Source organism: Zosterops lateralis, assembly GCF_965231275.1.
Source record: "Zosterops lateralis genome assembly, chromosome: 30".
Classification (NCBI taxonomy): domain Eukaryota; kingdom Metazoa; phylum Chordata; class Aves; order Passeriformes; family Zosteropidae; genus Zosterops; species Zosterops lateralis.
The window spans coordinates 412,787-430,379 of record NC_139790.1 but is presented as its reverse complement, the minus strand read 5'-3'; the positions used below and the strand labels follow the sequence as shown (position 1 = coordinate 430,379).

Below are 17,593 nucleotides of genomic sequence, written 5' to 3'. Positions count from 1 at the left end.
GAGGGGACAGGGAAAAGGGCTGGGGGGGTACAGAGGTGGTGGCAGCTGTAACGTCACCACAGCAGAGCTGCCAGCACCGTGATGGCGGCCCCTACTCTGTGCTCCCCCTTTGGTGTCCACAGCAGGCCTCGCTCGGATCGTGCTGTTTCCAACTCCCTGTTCCCAATTCTCCCCTTCTCTGCTTTTCTGCATGCGCAAGGATGCAGTGTCCTACGTGCTGAGGATTGAGGGGAGGCCATACACCATCCACCTGCAGCAGCAGTGAGTTGGCCCTGACTTTGCCCTCTCTGGCAGTGGCTCCCTGACCCCTGGAGGCTGCAGGACCTGCCAGGAGCTTGAGGAGCTCTGGGTAATGGATGCTGTTGTAGGTATCTCACTTTGTGCCTCTCTCTTGTAGTGCCTTTTTATCTGATGATTTCCAGACTTTCACGTCCAGCGAGCAGGGACCTTTGCACTCTGATTCTGCCCACACTGAGGTAACCTGCCCTTGCTTTGGGCTGTTCCTGCTCTGCCCAAGGTGGGTGAGGGCACCTCCCTCCCAGCCATGGAAGGGGCTCCCTGTCCTCTCTCACGTCACAGGGAGGCTGCCACTACTGGGGGTACATCGATGGCTTCCCCAGCTCTGCAGTGACCCTCAACACCTGCGAGGGGCTCAGGTAAAGCCCCAGCCCTGTCCCTGTGGGCACCTGCCAGGCCTTTGCCAGGGGTCCAGGGGAGCCCTGACAGCCCGGCCTGGGGCAGCTGGGGCTGGGGCAGCTGGTGCAGGGGCAGCCTGGCCTGGGGCAGCTGGGGCTGGGGCAGCCTGGCCTGGGGCAGCCGGGGCTGGGGCAGCTGGTGCAGGGGCAGCCCGGCCTGGGGCAGCTGGGGCTGGGGCAGCCTGGCCTGGGGCAGCTGGGCCTGGGGCAGCTGGGCCTGGGGCAGCTGGAGCTGGGGCAGTTGGTGCTGGGGCAGCTGGGGCTGGGGCAGCCTGGCCTGGGGCAGCTGGGGCTGGGGCAGCTGGAGCTGGGGCAGTTGGTGCTGGGGCAGCAGTCCCAGTGTCCAGTGCTGGTGCCTTGGCAGGGGCTTGCTGCAGTTTGAGAACGTGAGCTATGGGATCCAGCCCCTGGGCTACTCCCCGGCCTCCCAGCACGTCCTGTATCGAGTCAGTGAGGAGCAGAAGGCAGAGACCCCCCCAGCCCCAGCCCAAAGCCCCCCGGAGGGAGGGCTGGGTGGGCTGGCAGCCCGGGAGGAGCTGGACAAAGCCCAGGGGGATGATGAGGTGAGTTCTGCCCGTTCTCACAGCGCTGTGGGTGTCCCTGTCCTGTGGGGAGGGGTCTGGTCCTGCTGGGAGCTTTGGGAGACACTTGGGCACGGGCTTTGGAGGGACACTGGAGAAGCACAGCCAGGAGCAGCAGAGAGGCAGCCAGAGAATGCAGAGTCTGTATTTGAAGCCCATTTTCTCTTTTAGCCCCTCTCGGCCGCTGCACAATCTCCCAAATACCTGACAGTGTACGTGGTTTTGGACAAGGCTTTGGTGAGTCCCTGCCAGCTGCTTTTTCCTTGTCTTGGCCTGACTCCTGTGAGCGTGGAAATGGCAACATTTCCCACCTTTCACAGGGATTTGTTTTCTGCTTTGAAACGTTATGCTTCCTGTGGATTTTGTAGGAAAGAAGGAACGTGAATTTGTAGCTCATGTCTCCGTGTTGGGAATAATTTCAGTGTTCCAGCACTGTCGTGCTTCACCCTGGTAACCGCCTTGTCTGCCCTTGTGTCCCCTTGGGTTGTTTTTCAGTACAACTACATGGGATCAGACCCGAATGCTGTGACACAGAAGATAATCCAGGCCTTCCATTTAATCAACAACGTGAGTTCCTAAGTCTGGTTTGTGCTGCAGTGAGGTGGGAGATGAGGGGGGTGTGGATGTTGGCAGTGGCCACCCCTTTTCTAGCTGCTGTTTAGGTTTAGGAGGATGTTGTGTAAAAAATTCCATGTTTCCTGAGAAGGTTTTTCCTCTGGACATGTCAGTCTGCCACAAAACATCTTTCTGGTGTGGTGGCCACATTGTCTCGTGCGGGTGTCAGATAAACGGGCTGTTTGCCTCAGGGCAGCCAAACCCCTTTGGGGACTCCTGGGCTATTTCCCTCTCTGTGCAGCAGGTCCCTGATCTCACCAATCCAATTAACCTGCTCACTCTCAGGTGTTTGTAATCAACCTCCAGTCCTGCTCTTTCCTCCCCTGCTGGTCTCAAGGTTCACTCGTGTAATGAAAAGTTATTCCCAAAACCCCCAACACTTCTTATGAAGTTATTGCACTTTGCCTCAGGCCTCTTGCTGTATCTCTTTATTCTTCAGGTGTGTTCATTCTCTTTGGCTGCAGATGTCACTGGGGCACTGGCAGCAGCAATTCACCTTTATTTACTGTGTGCAGAGCAGTGACTGCACGGATGGAAGGTGCCAGGGAAGATGTTTCCTCTCTTACGCTTTCAGATGTTTAATCCCCTTAATGTCACCATCGTGCTGTCCTCCCTGGAGCTGTGGGCAGAGGGGGATAAAATATCCACAGCGGGGGACACCGATGAGCTTCTACAGCGATTTTTGCAGTGGAAACTGTTGTCTCTGGAGCCACAGGCTCACAACGTTGCTTCTCTCTTAGGGTAAGTTAAAGGTTCATCAGTGTTAAAGGTTCTGTGGTAGCAATCAGTCAAATCAAAGGCGAAATAGAAAGGATTCTTTTGACAAATGCTTTTTTAAAAACCCGTATTTCCAAAATCCTTACTATTAAAGTATTTCTCCCAAGGCATTCCTCCTGGCAATGGTGCCACCCAGGCAGAGGATGGGAATGGTGGCAGCCCCCAGCCCCTGCCCAGCCCCCAGCAGAGCCTGCCCCCCTCCCCTGGGGACACCAGAACACTCAGGGGCACCAAAAGGGGACTTGGGCTGGACAGACCCAGCACTCAGCACAGCACGAGGGTGTCCCTGGGAGCACCAGTGACCACCCCTCTGTCCCAGGTACAGGCACCAAGGAGCACTGGTGGGAGCAGCAGCTCCAGGAGAGGCCTGTCACAGAGATGCTGCTGCCACGGTGGCCCTGGTACAGTCCCCTGTCCCCTGCCTGTCCCTCACCAGTAACCCTAATGGCTCTGACTCAGCCCTGGGGGCAGAACAGGGCTGGGTGGGGGGATCTGTGCCCAGGGGTCTCAGCTGTGCCAACTCCTCTCTCTCCTCCCTGCAGTACCACGGGAACGTCACCCTGGAGTCCTTCTCTGTCCTGCTGGCCCAGGTGCTGGGCCACAGCCTGGGCATGAGCCCCGACAGCCCCCGGGGCTGCAGCTGCCCCGGGAGGGTCTGCATCATGAGCCCCAAGGCCCTGTGAGTGTCCCGGGGCTGCAGGGCTGGGGCAGGTCACCGGGGGACAGGGGTGGGTTTGTGTGGTGTCCCCTTGTCAGGGGGGTCCTGTACAACTGTCATCCCACGGCAATGAGCACAAGAGATCAGAGTCATGGAATCGGGTGGGAAAAGGCTCCAGGGCCATCGAGCCCAACCCTTGACCCGTCACCCCCTTGTCAACTGCTCCAGAGCACTGGGTGCTGTGTCAGTCATTCCTGAACACCTCCAGGGGTGGGGGACTCCCCACCAGCTCCCTGGGCAGCCATCCCACAGCCTGACCACTATTTCAGTGAAGAAATACCTGCTTTTATTCCTCTAAAAAAAAAAATAAATTAATTAAATAGCAATTTACTGCTTAATTTGACAAAAGAGACATTTTCTCTCTAAAGTGGGGGTATTCAGAATGTTTTCCAATCTCTGTTAATAATGGGTTAATTAACAGACCCCTGGGCCATTGTCTGGGCGAGCCCTCGCCTTGCAGAGCTTTGCAGGGAGAGAGGGGCGGTGAAGGTGTAACACACAAACCGACAATTGCTCTGTTTTAGACATTTCAGCGGGGCAAAAGCCTTCAGCAACTGCAGCATCAGGGACTTCGAGACCTTCCTGAGGCGGGGCAGGGGCGGGTGTCTGTTCGGCCGCCCCCGCCTGTCCCGGGGCAACGGGGCCGTGTGCGGGAACCGCCTGGTGGAGCCGGGCGAGCAGTGCGACTGCGGCACGGCCCAGGTGGGGGGTTATTTGTGATAAATCCCCGTGTTTGTGCCCTGGGGGCGAGTGGAGGGACAAACCCCGGGGAGCGGAGACCCCCAGCTGCAGCCCAGGGGGGTCCCTGCTGGGTTTGGGGTGGTTTCTGATGGGTTTGAGGTGGTTTCTGCCGGGTTTGGGGTGGTCTCTGATGGGTTTGAGGTGGTTTCTGCCGGGTTTGGGGTGGTCTCTGATGGGTTTGAGGTGGTTTCTGCCGGGTTTGAGGTGGTTTCTGCAGGGTTTGAGGTGTTTTCTCTGGGTTTGAGTTGTTCCTGCAGGGTTTGAGGTGGTCTCTGTTGGGTTTGAGGTGGTTTCTGCAGAGTTTGAGGTTATTCCTGCAGGGTTTGAGGTGGTTTCTGTGCAGCTCTGATCTGGTGGCAGCAGCTCTGCCCGTTTGTGCTGTTGGGCATCGCCCCAGTGATGTGGGGACAGGAGGAGGAGGAGGAGAGGCTCGGGGGTCCAGCAGAGTAAAATAACTCGGGTTTGTCCCCAGGAGTGCCTGGGGGACAGGTGCTGCACCAACACCTGCAGGCTGAAGCTGAGAGCGAAATGCGCCTCGGGATTGTGCTGTAAAAACTGCCAGGTAGGGCATGTTTTTATAATTATCACAAAACTCACTATTTACTTTTGGACAAATAGATGTGCTCCCATGCTGAGTTCCCAAACCTCCTGCTGTGCAATGGGAAAGGTTCCCACTGGAACCTTTGGGCTTGGAACTGGGGCTGGGCCTCCCAGCTCAGCTCTTGGGAACCCTTGGGGGAAGGAATATTATTGGGAACTGCCACAGGCCCTGTCACTGGTGTGTGAGTGACCCCTAAGGGGCTCAAGGGGGACCCTGAGGCCACTGTCAGAGGGGCTGTGGGGGCTCAGGGGGCTCAGGGAGGCTGCAGAGCTCCTTCTCCTCCTCCTCCCCTCCAGTTCAAGAAGAGGAACGCCGTGTGCCGCCCGGCCACCGACGCGCAGTGCGACCTGCCCGAGGTGTGCAGCGGCTCCTCGGCCTCCTGCCCGCCGGACGAGTACGTGCAGGACGGGCAGGACTGCGGGCAGGGCACGGGCTACTGCTACCACGGCCGCTGCCAGTCCTCGGAGCTGCTCTGCAGGCGGATCTACGGCAGAGGTGACGGGCACCGGGGGCACGGGGCGGCTCAGTTTGTACCTGGACCCTTCAGTGCCCCAGTCCCGGTGAGATTGGGGCACCTGGGGGGGAGGCACAGCTCCAGGAGAGCATTTCAGGCTCTGTTTTGGCTCTGCTTAACAGAGGCCCCCAGTGTTTCACGGGTAACAACGGAGAGAGCAAAAAGAAAATTATTTTTTTGTGGGCAAACTCAATCAGAGAACTTCCCTATTTCAAAATATATATATATATTTCAATATATATTCTCAATCAGAGAACTTCCCTATTTATATTTTTTTATATATATATATATATATATATATATATATATATATATATATTTCAATATATATTCTCAATCAGAGAACACCCTATTCCCTGCTACTCCCCTGCTGGTTTCTGAGGTTCAGGCCTGCTGGGGGTTTGGGCAGGGATAGGTACATTTTCTCTAATTAAACCATGAAAAATGAAGTTATTAGACACCATAACGTGTTCCTTTTAACCGTACCAAACATCATTGCTGAACTGCAGATTCGAGGAACGCCCCTGTGGTGTGCTACGAGGAGATCAACGGCCAGAGGGACAGGTTTGGGCACTGCGGGTTCAAGAACAAACACAAGCACCGCAGGTGTGCCTGGAGGTACTGGGGGAACAGCTTGGGACACGAAATGAACCACACTCAGGTAGAAGCAGGGAAAAGAAAGAAGTTTATTATCATTTAGGGTTTATACAGTATTTGGGATTTGGTTAAGGATTGGTTATTGAGAGGAACACTTCTCTAACTCCAGTAGTCAATCCAGAAATCCATCACCAAGAAAAATTGAAACAATATAGATTGTTTTCGGAGACTTTGCAAGAAGGTGTGTAAACTATCATCAGAAGGCTTAACATTCTAGCAATAGGGGGGGACAACACTAAAAATGCTAAAATCCATGTTTAATCGGGATTGGACAGTCCAGAGAAGGGCCGAGACTCCAGTTTATGGTGAGATTTGTGAAGCAATAAATACCTCTGTGTGTGTTCTCAATTAGTGCCTCTCCTTATGTCACAGCTCCTCCCTTGGGCTTCCCAGCCCCGCTGATGTTTTCTGCTGTGCTGTTTAATGTCCCAGTGTCCATCAGCCAGGATCTGTGTGTGTTTGATGCACAGCCTCGTGTGAATTGTCCTTGCAGCGATCTGAGGTGCGGGAAGCTGGTGTGCACGTACCCGTCCCACAGGCCCTTCTCCTCGGGCACGGCCGCCGTGATCTACGCCCGGGTGCGGCAGCACCTCTGCGTGTCCCTGAACCACCTGGACGTGGCAGCGTGGCTGGACCCACTGCTGGTCCCTCCAGGGACAAAGTGTGGCTCTGGAAGGGTAAGGAAGTGTTTTGCAATCCTCTGAAATGACTGATGGAAATTGAAAATATTGATAAGGTCATAGGAGCGCTCGTTCCTTGCAGCAGTGTGGTTGATATTTAGATATAAAGTCTTTGATATAAAAACTTGCAAATGTTGTATTAAAGGTTTGTGGGGTGTGAGCACTAAACGAGACCCGGCTCCAGGGCAGAGCTGTGGCTCCTTTGTCGTTTATTTTTATTTAAAGAGTGTGTTTTCCTTTCCCTTTGGGCCCGATGTGCCGAGCGCTGTGTGGGTGAGGCAGCGCTGGGCTGGACCTGCCCTGGTTTTCCCCAGGTGTGTATAAACAGCTCCTGCCAACCGCTCTCGGTGCTGGGATCCAAGTGCGACAGCAAAACCACCTGCCACGGCCACGGCGTGAGTCCTGCGGGGCTGGGGAGGGGGGACAGCTGGGGAGTCACTGCACACCTGCACACCTGGACACCCTCCCTGCCCCTCCAGGTGTGCAACAACAAGGGCAGCTGCCACTGCTACTGCACACCTGCACACCTGTACCCCTGCACACCTGTACCCCTGCACACCTGTACCCCTGCACACCTGTACACCTGCACCCCTGCACACCTGTACACCTGCACCCCTGCACACCTGTACACCTGCACACCTGTACCCCTGCACACCTGTACCCCTGCACACCTGCACACCTGTACCCCTGCACACCTGTACCCCTGCACACCTGCACACCTGCACACCTGCACACTGCACACCTGCACACCTGCACACCTGTACCCCTGCACACCTGCACACCTGTACACCTGCACACCTGCACACCTGCACACCTGCACACTGCACACCTGCACACCTGTACACCTGCACACCTGCACACCTGTACAGCCTCCCTGCCCCTCCAGGTGTGCAACAACAAGGGCAGCTGCCACTGCTACTCGGGCTGGCAGCCCCCGGACTGCGGCAGGAGAGGGTCGCGCCGGGGGCGCCGGAAGCCGCCAGCGGGAGGTGAGTGCGGGGGCGGCGGGGCCGGGGGGGGGCAGAGCCCGCGGGGAGCGCCCCGAGCCCACCCGGCGTGTCCCCCCAGGCCTGCAGAGAGCCCTGGACCACGGCGAGATGGCCTGGCTGGTGCTGGGCTCCAGCTTCATCCTGCTCCTCCTGACGGCGGCGCTCGGGCTGGGGCTGTGGCGGCAGCAGGGGCTGGGGCGGCGCCGCGGGGAGCGGCCCCCGGGCGCCCAGGGGTGAGTCTGGGGGATGCGGGACCCCTGGGGAGGGGGGGATTCCCCTGGGGACACGAGGACACCGCCCAGGGCTGGGGTGACCTCGGGCTGAGGCGCTCCCTGAGCGAAGTCAGGACCCCACTGCAGGTCCCCCCGCAGCACCAGCCAGAACCTGGACACGCAGCTGGAGCCAGACCTGGAGCAACACCCGGAGGCAGAGCCAGAGCTGGCCCCGGGGCTGCAGACAGCTGTGGAGCTGGAGGAGAGGACAGACACAGCCCCAGCAGCAGAGCCGGCGCTGGAGGAGCACCACGGGCACTAATTAAAGGTGTTGGGCAAGGCTGGTTTCACGGCCAGTGCCCCACTCTGCTCACGGAGTTGTGTTTTTTGTCAGATGTCATTGCCAGGATGGTGGGGACCCCCAGACTCTATAGCAGAGTCCCTGAGCTGCCCCAGGCCCCCTCCCATCCCCCGGGAGCCCCTCAGGGCAGCCCTGGAGGGCTCAGCTCACACCCCACACCGGTCCCACAAGGCTTTCCCAAGGGTGGACACTCACAGGGACAGAGTTCAACGTTTGCTCCAAGACAAAGCCTTATCAGCAACCTTTAGCCGTGTTTGCTCAGACCCTCCGGCCATTGGGCAGCCGGGCCCGACCCCCAGGACAAGGTACTGTGCTGGCTCAGCACACAGAGGGGCGGCCAGGCCACAGCACAGGCAGAGCCCGGCCATGGAGGCCAGAGAGGACACGGAGGAGCCCCCCCTGCCCCTGGCACTGGCCACCTTCCAGGTCTCCGAGGAGTTTGGCTTCCTGCTTCCCGACCCTCTGGTAGGAGCTGGCTCTGCCTCCCCATCCCCACGCCGCAGGGGCAGGCAGAGGATAGAGGGGTTGGGGAGCAGCTTTCTGGGGGAGCTGTGATTTGGCGTTTTACAAAGGACAGTGAGGAAGGCAGGGGCTGTTTTGGCACAGCAGTTTCACGGGACAAGCCCCTACCCTTTAAAATGATGGAAGCAGCTGCAGCAGGCAGCACAGAGGGGAGGAGAAGGAGCTCTGCCATTCACACACCGGGCTTGGCTCTGCAGGATTTTGGGGAGCACAGGAAGGGCAGGTTTTCTGTGCCCAAACTGGGGCTGGTTGTTACTGGCCTGGCTCTGCAGGGGGAGTGGGGGGGGACAGACAGATTGTCACCAGCCATTAATTTGTGACCACACGGGCTCCTCTTGCAGGAGGGGCAGCCAGACAAGCCAGCAGCAGAGGTGTGTGAGGTGGGTGGGTGCTGGGAGCACATTCACAGCCTCCCTCTGCCTCTCTCACCAAGACAGAGCTGCCAGCCCCCTACGGGCCCTGGATGGACATCGCCCTCCAGCTGCCCCAGCTGATCACGGGCCACCAGCTCCGCTCTCGTGTCCACCAGGTATGGTGTCCACCAGGTATGGGCTTCTCCTGTTCTCCTTCCTGCGCCCAGGGCTCTCCCAGACCTTGGTCTGACACAGCAGAGTCTAAAACCTGCAAAAACAACCCAGCAGCACAAATGTGTGCTGAGCCAGGACTGACACCAGGTGACAGCAAAGGCTTAACTTTGGACAGAAATAACTCCTGGACCAGATCCAAGTGCTCAGCAAGGGCTGGAGCAGGGCCCTGCAGGTGTCACAACAACCGTGTCTCCTCCCAGCCATGTTTCCTGCCAAAGGAGCACAGGTGCTCCATCAGCTCAGGCTCAGCCTTTGGGCACACAGGGACCAGCTGCTCCCATGGGCATCCCAGCACCAGGAGGAGGGATTCCTTCTTGAGGACAATCCCAGGGATTAGTGGCCCTGCTCACAAACCAGGAGCAGTGCAGCAGGAGCAAATCCTGCAGAGCGGGTGGGAAGGGAGGTTTAAAGGCAGGGGACAAGGGCCAGGAGGGCTCCTCTGGCTGGCGGGGCAGGGGGCCTTGGCATTGCTGGCTCTGCTCCTGGCTCCCAAGGGTCTCCCTGGCAGATGCCCCAGCTGAGCACCCAGCACCTCCGAGGGCGGGAGCAGCTGCACTTGGCACACCTGGTGCTCAGCTTCATCACCATGGGCTACGTCTGGCAGGAGGGCGAGGAGGGCACCGTGCAGGTAAAGGCAAGGTAAAGCAGGTTCACCTGCTCCCTGAGACCTTTTCCCATGGGAGCAAAGCCCCTTTCCTGTGGCTGCAGCAGGACCCTGTCCCCTCCTGCCTGGCTGCAGACTGACACCATCCCCACCTTCCCCTGTGCTTTGTGCCCCCCAGGTCCTGCCCCGAAATCTCGCTGTCCCCTACTGGGAGGTGTCACAGGCCCTGGGCCTCCCGCCCATCCTCAGCCATGCAGACTTTGTGTTGGCCAACTGGAGGAGGAAAGACCCCCACGGGTAAAGGGGCAAATGCCAGAGGATGGAGGGTGAGGTTGGGCAGCAGGGATGGGGACAGACTGTTCCCAAACTGCTCCAAAACCCCCTGAATCCCACCTTTGCTGGGGTTGGCCACAGGAACTCTGTGGGTTCATGGGGGTCTCTGGGAGCAGCCCCTGGGGACAGCTCCTCTATTCCCTGCAGAACACAGACCATCACTAAAACAATTTATAATCAATCTCTCTCTCTCTCTCCTTTTCTTGTGCGTTTGTTGGCCATAACTGCAATGCCTTCAGGCCTCTGGAAATCGAGTAAGTAGTTAATGCTCATTTATTTTCTAATGGTGTTGATTTTGTTTGGATTGGCTCAGCTCTCCAGCAGTGCTCAGGCTGAACCTCTGTTGATGTTTGTCACACAAGAGTAGTGTTTGTCACACAAGTGCCACCGTGATGACAGCACAGGGACTGTGGCAGAGCCTCTGGCTGCTCTGGCTGCACAGACACCGTGGCCTTGGGCCATGGGGAGGGCATGGGGAGGATGGCAGGGCCCCCAAACCAGAGCAGTCCACTCTGTGCCAGCTCCTCTCTGCACAGGGTGCAGATAAGAGGCTCTGGAGCCTGGGATGGTTTTGTTCCAAGGGCTCAGTGGGTCCCACAGTGTGTGGGGAAATCCTGAGCCACCACCACCACTCCAACCCTTGGCCCCTTTGTGCAGGAACCTGGACACCATCATCACACTGCCTGGGGGAGAGAGCCTGCGGGGCTTCATCCTCGTCACCCTGCTCGTGGAGAAGGCAGCTGTGCCTGGCATTAAGGTGGGTGCTGCTGTGTCTTGGGGCTCTTTGCTTTACCTGCACTGTGAAGAGTCTGAGGTGCACCCACAAGGTGTTCCTGTCCCCTGAGCCTGGGCTGGGGAAGGGGCAGAGCTGGCAGGGGTGACACCAAACGTCCACAGCCACTGTACAGAGACATCCCAGCCCTCTGTGACTCCCTCCTCCCCCAGGCAATCACCCAGGCCCTTGGGGCCGTCCTGCAGCGTGATGGGGACACCCTGCACAGAGCCCTGGAGGAGCTGGCAGGGGCCATCCAGGCCATGAGAGCAGCCCTGAGGAGGATGCACGGTGAGAGCAGCTGGGGCCTGTGTGAGCTGCAGCTCATCACACTCACTGTGTGACTGCCCATCACCCCTGACCTGCTGCACTTCCTCCTAGACTACGTGGATCCAGAAGTTTTCTACTCTGTGATCCGGATCTTTCTCTCTGGGTAAGTGCAGCCTGTTTCCCTTCAGGGCCGCTGCTGGCAGCTCCCAGGGCTGGGGGGAGCTGGGGGTGTGCAGGGAAAGGGGCAGCCCAGATGGGGTCTGGAGCTCCCCAGGGCAGGGCAGGGACCAGCTTTGTGTCTGGCAGTGATGCTCCTGGAGCACCATGATCCTGTCCCTCAGGAATTCCCAGGGGCTGGATCAGTTGGGCGTGGACTGTGGCCAAGGGCCGGGGTCTGCCCCCCTCCAGCTTCTCTCCCACCCACACTTCAGCTCAGCCCTGACAGCCCCAGCAGCCAGAATTGTGCACAAATGAATCTTCCCTGCTCTTGGCTGAACAGTTTTGACAGAAGAGGAATTTCTCTTTACTTCCACACTGTGCAGACAGAGCTGCAAAGCTGAGTGGAGGCTCTTCCCACTGTGTGTTAACAAAACACCCGTAACAATCCTCTTGCTGCTGCTCTGTTACAATTCTGTCAATTGAAAAAAAGAAAATCCTCCCCCCTCAGTACTGAAAACAGCATTTGGGAAAGGCAGAGCCAGGGCCCCAAGAGCCCAGCAGGGCTCATTCCCCATCCCTCAGCCTCCCTGTGGGGCTGCAGCCTCTGCAGATGTTTGGTTCCAGGCTGCTCAGGGGAATTCTATTTTTATTTCTCTCCATCATATCTCAGCATTCCCAAGAAGAAGGCTCCATGCAATAAATTTCTCTCATTTTTTTATCCAAGCTGACCTTGTCTCGATGGTCATCAGCTTGGGAAAACAAGCCTTGCAAATTCCCTTCTAAGAACTTCCCGCTAGTAGAGGTTACTATAAATACAATCCTGGGAGAACTAAAAATATTCTGGTATTCTGGAAAATGAATCTATTTTCTCTGCAGTTTGTGTAAAATCTGTTCCTGTAGCCCGACAGACACTGCAGCCAGCTCTGAAAGCCTCATGGAATGGTGCATTCTGCTAAAAGTCAACAGATATTTTTGTGCCGGGCACTTTATCTCCCTAAAAATCATAATTTCTGTCTCCGTTTGGGTGTGAGCCCTTCTCCATTTCAGCACGGGGGGGCTGACAGGTCTGAGTTCAGGGTGTGTGTGGGAGGCACCAGCAGTGCTGGCTCCAGACCTGCCCAGGACCAGCAGCTTCAGAGGGAGGAAATCCCATCCTTGCCTTGTTATCTGCAGAGATAAAGAGAGGCAGACTGGCCTGGCCTCTATTTATCTTTTAAATGCCTTTAAAAAAGGTTTCATCTTGAGTAACAAGAACAAAGGAAAATCTAAACTTCAGGGGCTCAGAGGAGTGTTTGGTGACTCCCATTCTCCAAAGGGCACTGACACTGAAGGAACTGATGTAAAATGCCACCATTGCCCAGACAAGTCTCCCCTCTCCTCCTGCACTCCTAAGGCAGCTCTGCTTGCAGAAACCTCCCTGAGCTGAGCAGGAGGTGCAGCCAGGCAGGGCAGTGTGTCCCAGCTCCATCCCACAGGGTGCTCACCAGGGCACGGAGATCCCAGACAACGCTCCCCTGGCAAAGGAAAATGAAGGATTTCTCCTCACACCCACGGCCTCGTTGTGTGCCATGGCACAGTATTTGATTTCCCAGCTTATCTCCAGTTTGAGGGAGGCTGACATGGCTGAGCTGGAGGAGGAGACCCACGGGCTGGGCCAGGAAAGTTTTGCTCCATCTTGCCAGCCCGAGGTCCCCTCTCACAGGCCCCCAGCCCCCTGACCGCCGTGTCTCCTGCCCAGCTGGAAGGACAACCCTGCCATGCCCCACGGGCTGGTCTACGAGGGGGTGTCCCCGGAGGCGCTGGCGTTCTCGGGGGGCAGCGCGGCGCAGAGCTCGGTGCTGCACGCCTTCGACGAGCTCCTGGGGATCTGCCACCGCCAGGACACGGGTGAGACACTGCAGGGCGTCCTGGAGGGCAGGGACAAGGGGCTCTGCTGAGCTGAGATGTTCTAGAAACACGGGGGTTTATTGCAGGGTCGTGGGTAAAAAGGGCTTTGCCTTCAGCCACCAGCCTGGGCTGGAGGGAACCCCAAAGAGAGAGAGAGAGAGAGAGGGGGTGAGGTGAGGGAGGTAAAAAAGCTGAGAGGGGGAAGAGCAAGAGTAAGACAGAAGAAGAGAGTGAGGCCCTTGTTCCAATCCATTCTATGTCCTTTTGTGTTGAATATTCTAATTTACAGTGACCAACCGGCGCCAGATACAAACCCTACAGACTTTGCCTGCAGCCCATGAGAACTGCTCTATCACCACATCATCCTGTATTCTAAACTCTAAAGAGACTTTTCTTATCCACCTTTTCCCTGATGCCTTGGCAGGGTGGAGAGGGGCTGCACCCTTGGCTCCTTTTGTTTTCTGTCCTTCCACCCATCTCCAGCTCATCCCCGTCTTCCTGCCTGCCATGATCACATCTCAGAGCTGCCCTTCATTTCTATTTCCCTCACAGCTTTTACACCTCCAGTATTTCTTTACCAGACAATCATATCCACAAGCCCTTCCTGTCCCATCTTTCCCAACAAGCCACGAGCTTTTCCTGGGCAAAGGAGGGGCAGGGGGAGAGGCACAGCAATCCCAGTGACTGTGCCAGCCCTGTCAGGCAGCAGGACTGTGCCCATCTCATCCCTGCAGACCTGGCTGGGAGCAGGCTGTGCACAGCCCCAGGGAGAAGGTTATAAATGTGGCTCTGGCAGGTGCTTCCTTACCGTGATGAATTCACAGAAACACACATTTGGCCTTTTGCATGTCAGCTTTGTGCTGAGGTTCTCTACGGGCCCAGAGATGAGGGGGCAGAGGGTGCAGTGAGAGGCCACTCATAAAGCTTCACCTTAGTTCAGCCCACAACAGAAATACTTACCAGGAATTAGCAAAAAACACTTTACTAGGAAAAAAAAAAAAAAAAAAAAAAAAAAAAAAAAAAAAAAAAAAAAAAAAAAAAAAAAAAAGGCCGGGAGCAGGGCTAAACCCTCCCTTTAGGGTCAGCACCAGCCCTAATGCAGCACTGACCCCATATGGGTTTTCTTTCTCACTGAACTGGAGGCAGAGCAGAGGGGGCTGTGCAGGCTCAGGGGTCCCACCAGCACAGCTCCAGCCCCCTCCTCTCCCCTAGAGGCCTTTAACCCCCTTACCCAGGACTCATCCCTCCTCTGCCGTGTCCCGCAGCCGCGTTCCTGCTGAGGATGAGGCAGTACATGCCCCCGGCCCACCGCGCCTTCGTGCAGCGGGTCGGGGGCGCTGCGTCCCTGCGGCAGCACGTCCAGAGCTCGGGGGACCCGCGGCTCCGCCTCGCCTTCAACCGCTGCGTGTCGGCGCTGACGGACTTCAGGTCCTACCACATCACCATCGTCACCAAGTTCATCGCCTCGGCGGCCGCCAGGGCCAGGGCCAGGGCCAGGGCACAGCCCGGGGCCGCGGGAAAAGCCCCCGCCGCCCTGGAGGATAAAGGGACCGGCGGCTCCCACATCTTCACCTTCCTCAAGAGCATCAGGGACAGCACCAGGGAGGGGCTGATCAGCGCCTGACTGACCCCGGGGGCTGCCCGGGCCGGGGGCAGGAGCCCGAGGCGCTGCTGTGTCTGTCTGCAATGCACAAACCAGGATCCAAAACCTCCCGTGGGCAGCAGCTTTTCCAACCTGGGACATGAGGGATCCCTGGGGGCTGTGGGGAGAGAACTCTGCAGGGCACCAGGGGCTCACAGCCAGCTCAGCATCCTCATCCCGGCCCCAGGACGGGCACAGTGCACTCCTGGGGCTCCGTCAACTCATCCTCCCTGGCCCCGGGACGGGCACAGTGTCCTCTGGGCTCTGTCAGCACCTCATCCTGGCCCCAGGACGGGCACAGTGTCCTCCTGGGGCACTGTCAGCACCCAGCACATCCTCCCCTGGCCGGGGACGGGCACTGAGTCTCTGGGGCTCTGTCAGCACATCCTCCTTGGCCCCAGGGCGGGCACAGAGTCCTCCTGGGACAGCACATCATCCCCCGGGATGGGCACAGTGTCCTCTGGGCAGTGTCAGCACCTCATCCTGGCCCCAGGACGGGCACAGTGCACTCCTGGGGCTCTGTCAGCACACAGCACATCATCCCCGGCCCCAGGACAGGCACAGTGTCCTCTGGGCACTGTCAACACACAGCACCCCATCCCCGCCCCAGGGCAGAGCCGTGACCCCCCGAGCCCCAGTTCTCTCCCCCGCTGTCCCCCGGGTGTGGGGCCGCGGCTCGGGGCGGGTTACACGGGGGAATAAATCAGCGATTCCCCCCTCCTGTGAGTCCATCACCACCCCGCAGCGTTTCTCCATCACCAGGTGGCGGAAGAAAACCGCGTTTGGCTCCAGGCGCTCCCCTGCACAGGAATGGGGCTGGGCTGGGATGGGGAGATGGACACGGATTGGGGGTGCAGGGCAGAGGGGTCCGGGGCTCAGCGAAGGGCAAAATAAAGTCAAAGCGGTGTGAGCCTTGTTTGGATGCAGAAAACACCTGAGTCTGTTGCCCCTTCCCCAATTTCTCATCCAGGTGGAGCAAAGGCCTGGCTACAGCCTGACTCTGTTTATTTTAAACAAAAATAAGAGTCCTGGAACGACACAAGTCTTTTAGATAACTGCACAAAGAGATGTTGAAGTATCTAAGACGCCGGCTATGAATATAGTAATAACATTGTATGAATAATGCCTACTATAAAATCAATATATTTACATCATGTCATCAATATTATCAGCACTATCGTCAGGGGTTAAGATAATACTTACACTAATACTAAACAGTTCTGTATTTATGACCTTAAAATGGACCAAGAAAGGCGAGCCGCACATCCACAGGGATTAGACTGTCAGCTCCCAAACACCCGCGGGAGAAAACCGAGGGAAAAAAGCAACACAAAAAAAAAAAAAAAAAAAAAAAAAAAAAAAAAAAAAAACCCTCTAAAGACGGCGTGGAGCAAAAAGGGGAGAAAATACCGTAAACAAAGAGAGAAAAGGTTAAAAAGGCACAAAACGCGCTTGTGGCTCCCGCCTGCCTCCAGAGCAGGGCCCGGCCCGGGAGAGACCCGGGGGTGCGGGGCAGGGAGAGCGGGAGGGAACGGATTGGAATTGTGAGCCCGTGGAGGGAACGGCAATGGGGCTGTGGGCTCCGGGAGGGAATACCATTGGAATTGTGAGCTCCAGAAGGGAATGGAATTGGAATTGTGAGCCCGGGAGAGGATGGATTGGGGCTGTGGGCTCAGGGAAGGAGCCCCGGGGCTGTGGGGAAGCTCGGGAGGGGATGGACTGGGGCTCTGGGCCCGGCAGAGCCCCGGGGCTGTGGGGAGCCCGGGAGGGGATGGATTGGAGCTGTGGGCCCCGGGAGGGGATGGGTTTGGGCTCTGGTCCGGGAAGGAGCCCCGGGGCTGTGGGGAGCCCGGGTCGGGAGGAAACAGCACCGGAACCTTCAGCTCTGGGGACGAGGTCTGTTGCAGGAAATGCCGTCCGGTTCCCGCCGCTCTTCAGAGCTCCCGCGTTCCGTATTGGAGCTGCGAACCGACCGGTGCCCGGGGGGTTTTCTGGAGAATAAAAATCACCCTCGCTGAGCTCCCGCGGCCACCGGGGCCACTGCCCGCCACCGGAGCCACCTCCCGCCACCGCGGCCACCCTGCAGCGGGAGCCGCCCCCCGCCCCTCCTGGGGACACTGTTTCCCGCCGGAGCCGTTTTGCAGAGGCGCGTGGCCGCACATCCGGTGTCTCCGCTCGGTTTGGACTCAAAACAGTTTCTAAGTGACTTTAACGTTTTTAAAATAAATCTTTTCAACGTGAAAAACGGCATTGAAAGGTAATTCTTCCATCGTGGGTGGGAAGAGGGAACAGAAGCGGCCCTGCAGGCACAGAGAGGTCTCTGGAGGCCGCGGCGGGCGCGGCTCCCGCAGCAGCTGCGGCCCCTTCAGCAAATCGGCATTTTAAAAACTAATTTCTAATAAAACACCATGCAGGTGACGATTTTGTTCCTGCCCACATAATATCTTCTCCTGCATACAAAACCTGCCCCGACTCGTCCCCTTTGGATAGAAAAGGCATTTTGTACATTTAGCCTGACACTTTTCTACGCCGTAGCGACAAAGTTCACATTTTCCTTTTATCCTCTTTTATCCCGTTTAGCCCTTTTTTGAGCTCTCACTCTGCCCGATCCCCCGCGGCGTCTGTGCGGAATTTCGCCGGTGGGACGCTCTGGGGGCGGATCTTTCACCTCGTATT

The 17,593-nt window shown here is 57.4% G+C and overlaps 2 protein-coding genes across 5 annotated transcripts; both read left to right on the top strand.

Annotated features, from left to right (window-relative positions):
- Window positions 1-81: 81 nt before the first annotated feature.
- Window positions 82-8,102, top strand: LOC310920423 (disintegrin and metalloproteinase domain-containing protein 32-like; the record flags this gene model as incomplete). The annotated part of the gene is made up of 17 exons (XM_083880390.1): window positions 82-139; window positions 527-656; window positions 1,060-1,258; window positions 1,448-1,513; window positions 1,772-1,843; window positions 2,466-2,632; window positions 2,988-3,069; window positions 3,211-3,347; window positions 3,911-4,088; window positions 4,600-4,689; window positions 5,025-5,223; window positions 5,752-5,860; window positions 6,393-6,576; window positions 6,894-6,974; window positions 7,466-7,568; window positions 7,648-7,801; window positions 7,940-8,102. 17 exons carry the CDS (start codon window positions 82-84, stop codon window positions 8,100-8,102), a joined length of 2,172 nt encoding a protein of 723 aa, XP_083736516.1.
- A 302-nt stretch (window positions 8,103-8,404) lies between these two features.
- Window positions 8,405-15,164, top strand: LOC310920394 (indoleamine 2,3-dioxygenase 2-like). 4 transcript variants are annotated; one of them, XM_083880341.1, is made up of 10 exons: window positions 8,405-8,606; window positions 9,097-9,192; window positions 9,759-9,878; window positions 10,033-10,151; window positions 10,427-10,441; window positions 10,845-10,944; window positions 11,133-11,250; window positions 11,341-11,392; window positions 13,127-13,275; window positions 14,541-15,164. In XM_083880341.1, exons 1-10 carry the CDS (start codon window positions 8,508-8,510, stop codon window positions 14,897-14,899), a joined length of 1,227 nt encoding a protein of 408 aa, XP_083736467.1. In that variant the 5' UTR covers window positions 8,405-8,507; the 3' UTR covers window positions 14,900-15,164. The 4 variants fall into 4 exon arrangements, with proteins under 4 accessions (XP_083736467.1, XP_083736466.1, XP_083736465.1 ...); XM_083880340.1 differs by having other exon boundaries at window positions 14,511-15,164; XM_083880339.1 differs by lacking the exon at window positions 14,541-15,164 and adding an exon at window positions 13,565-14,514.
- The last annotated feature ends 2,429 nt before the right edge of the window (window positions 15,165-17,593 follow it).